Here is a 1,835-nt window from a genome sequence, read left to right on the forward strand (position 1 = left end):
TTTGTTTTAAATATTCAACAGGCAAAGTTCTGTATCTAAAAGCAAAAATTTTCATAATTTTTTTAATAAAACAGACTACTGGGGGAAAAACCCTGAAAATTAATCTTGTGACCATTTTGTGATTATTTTAACAAAAGCAACAATAATATAATAATTGAAATAATAATAACAATTATGTATATATATATATATATATATATGTGTGTGTGTGTGTGTGTAAACACACCAGCAAGTCCACCTCTGAATGGCTCAAGAAAAACTAAATTAAGGTTTTGGAGTGGCCAAATCAAAGTCCGGACTTAAATCCAATTGAGATGCTTAAACAGTCCATTCATGCTCGAAAACCCTCCAATGTGGCTGAATTAAAACAATTCTGCAAAGAAGAGTGGGCCAAAATTCCTCCACAGCGATGTGAAAGACTCATTGCCAGTTATCGCAAACACTTGATTGCAATTTGTTGCTGCAAAGCGTGGCACAACCAGTTATGAGTTATTCAGATTTTATTTAGCAATTACTTTTTCACGTAGGGCCAGGCAGGTTTGGACAGCTTTTTTCCCTTAATAAAATAAATAATCATTTAAAAACTGCATTTTGTATTTACTTGCATCATCTTTGTGTAATATTAAAATTTGTTTGATGATCTGAATCTTTTAAGTGTGACAAATATGCCAAAAATAAAAAAAAAACAGGAAGGGGGCAAAAACCTCTCCACGGCACTATATATATATTTATATATTACATGTAATATTCTTCACTAAAACAAATTAAAAAAAATACTAATAATATATTTTTCTTACACAAATGCATCGATTCGCTTCAGAAGGCCTTTAATAAACCCCCGGAGCTGACGATATACAGTACTTTTTATGATGGATGCCCATTATTGGACTTCAAAATCTCAACACCCATTCACTGCCATTATAAAGCTTAGAAGAGCCAGGGCTGCTGCTGCTTCTTTTTTTCTTAACTCTAATTACAAAAAACACTTTTGTTAATAATTGTATTCGTCTGAAAGAAGAAAGTCATACACACCTAGGATGGGTTACGGGTGAGTAAATCATGGGGTAATTTTTGGGTGAACTATCTTAAAAGAGCTTTCATAGTGATTTGTGTTTCTAACTTCTGCCAATTTATAGATTTTTTTTGTTTATATAATACATACGTTATTATAATCTAATAATAAGTTCAATAGGTCATCATTGTGCAGTTCTTTTTAAAGCTTCATCAAACACGCTTTAATATGTTTGTCATTACTCCCACAGCAAGCAAACCAAAGGCATCTTATGGTTATTAGCCTTAACTCATATTGTTTGTGGTAAGTGTGCTTTTTGCATGGTAAGGAGTAATTTTTTTTATGGACTCTTGAAGTGTTTTAAAGTGCTTTAATGGCAGAAAAAGCCATTATAGAATGTGTGCGTGGGTTAGAGATATTGATTCATTTGTGTTAAATCTTTAACAATGTAAACCTCTAATATTATTTCCAATCATGTAAGAACAATATTTATGCCTTCAGTGTTGGAGGTAACGTGTTACAAGTGACGTGATTACATTTTAATTTACAAAAAAAAAAAAATCTGTTACTTTTTCAAATAAGTTACGCCAGTTACGTTTTCACATTTATTGACTGACAGATCCTCTGTCCGCATGTTGAGAAAAATCGGGAGTAAGTGCAAAGTACAAACTTGCACACAATTATAATGATTCTGATTGTTTGAATGGATCGAGTGTCGTGCTGAATTCTAATGTCTGTCTGTTCTACAACAGCAGTAAGCAGACTTCATTTTATCAGCTCTTACGAACAAGTGCAGTAAACAGTCAGCATATGGGTTCAGGTC

At 32.6% G+C, this 1,835-nt stretch overlaps 1 protein-coding gene across 1 annotated transcript in view; it reads left to right on the forward strand.

Annotated features, from left to right (window-relative positions):
• Nucleotides 1-1,316, forward strand: part of LOC107658808 (zinc finger protein 546-like) — a 15,170-nt gene extending 13,854 nt beyond the window's left edge. Inside the window, exon 4 of the mRNA XM_016448590.1 lies at nucleotides 1,263-1,316. Within this exon, the coding sequence (XP_016304076.1) occupies nucleotides 1,263-1,294 (32 nt within the window). The 3' untranslated portion in view covers nucleotides 1,295-1,316. The remainder of the gene's footprint in view (nucleotides 1-1,262) is intronic.
• Nucleotides 1,317-1,835: the final 519 nt, after the last annotated feature.

Source organism: Sinocyclocheilus anshuiensis, unplaced genomic scaffold (genome assembly GCF_001515605.1).
Source record: "Sinocyclocheilus anshuiensis isolate Anshui unplaced genomic scaffold, SAMN03320099.WGS_v1.1 scaffold37, whole genome shotgun sequence".
Classification (NCBI taxonomy): Eukaryota; Metazoa; Chordata; class Actinopteri; order Cypriniformes; family Cyprinidae; genus Sinocyclocheilus; species Sinocyclocheilus anshuiensis.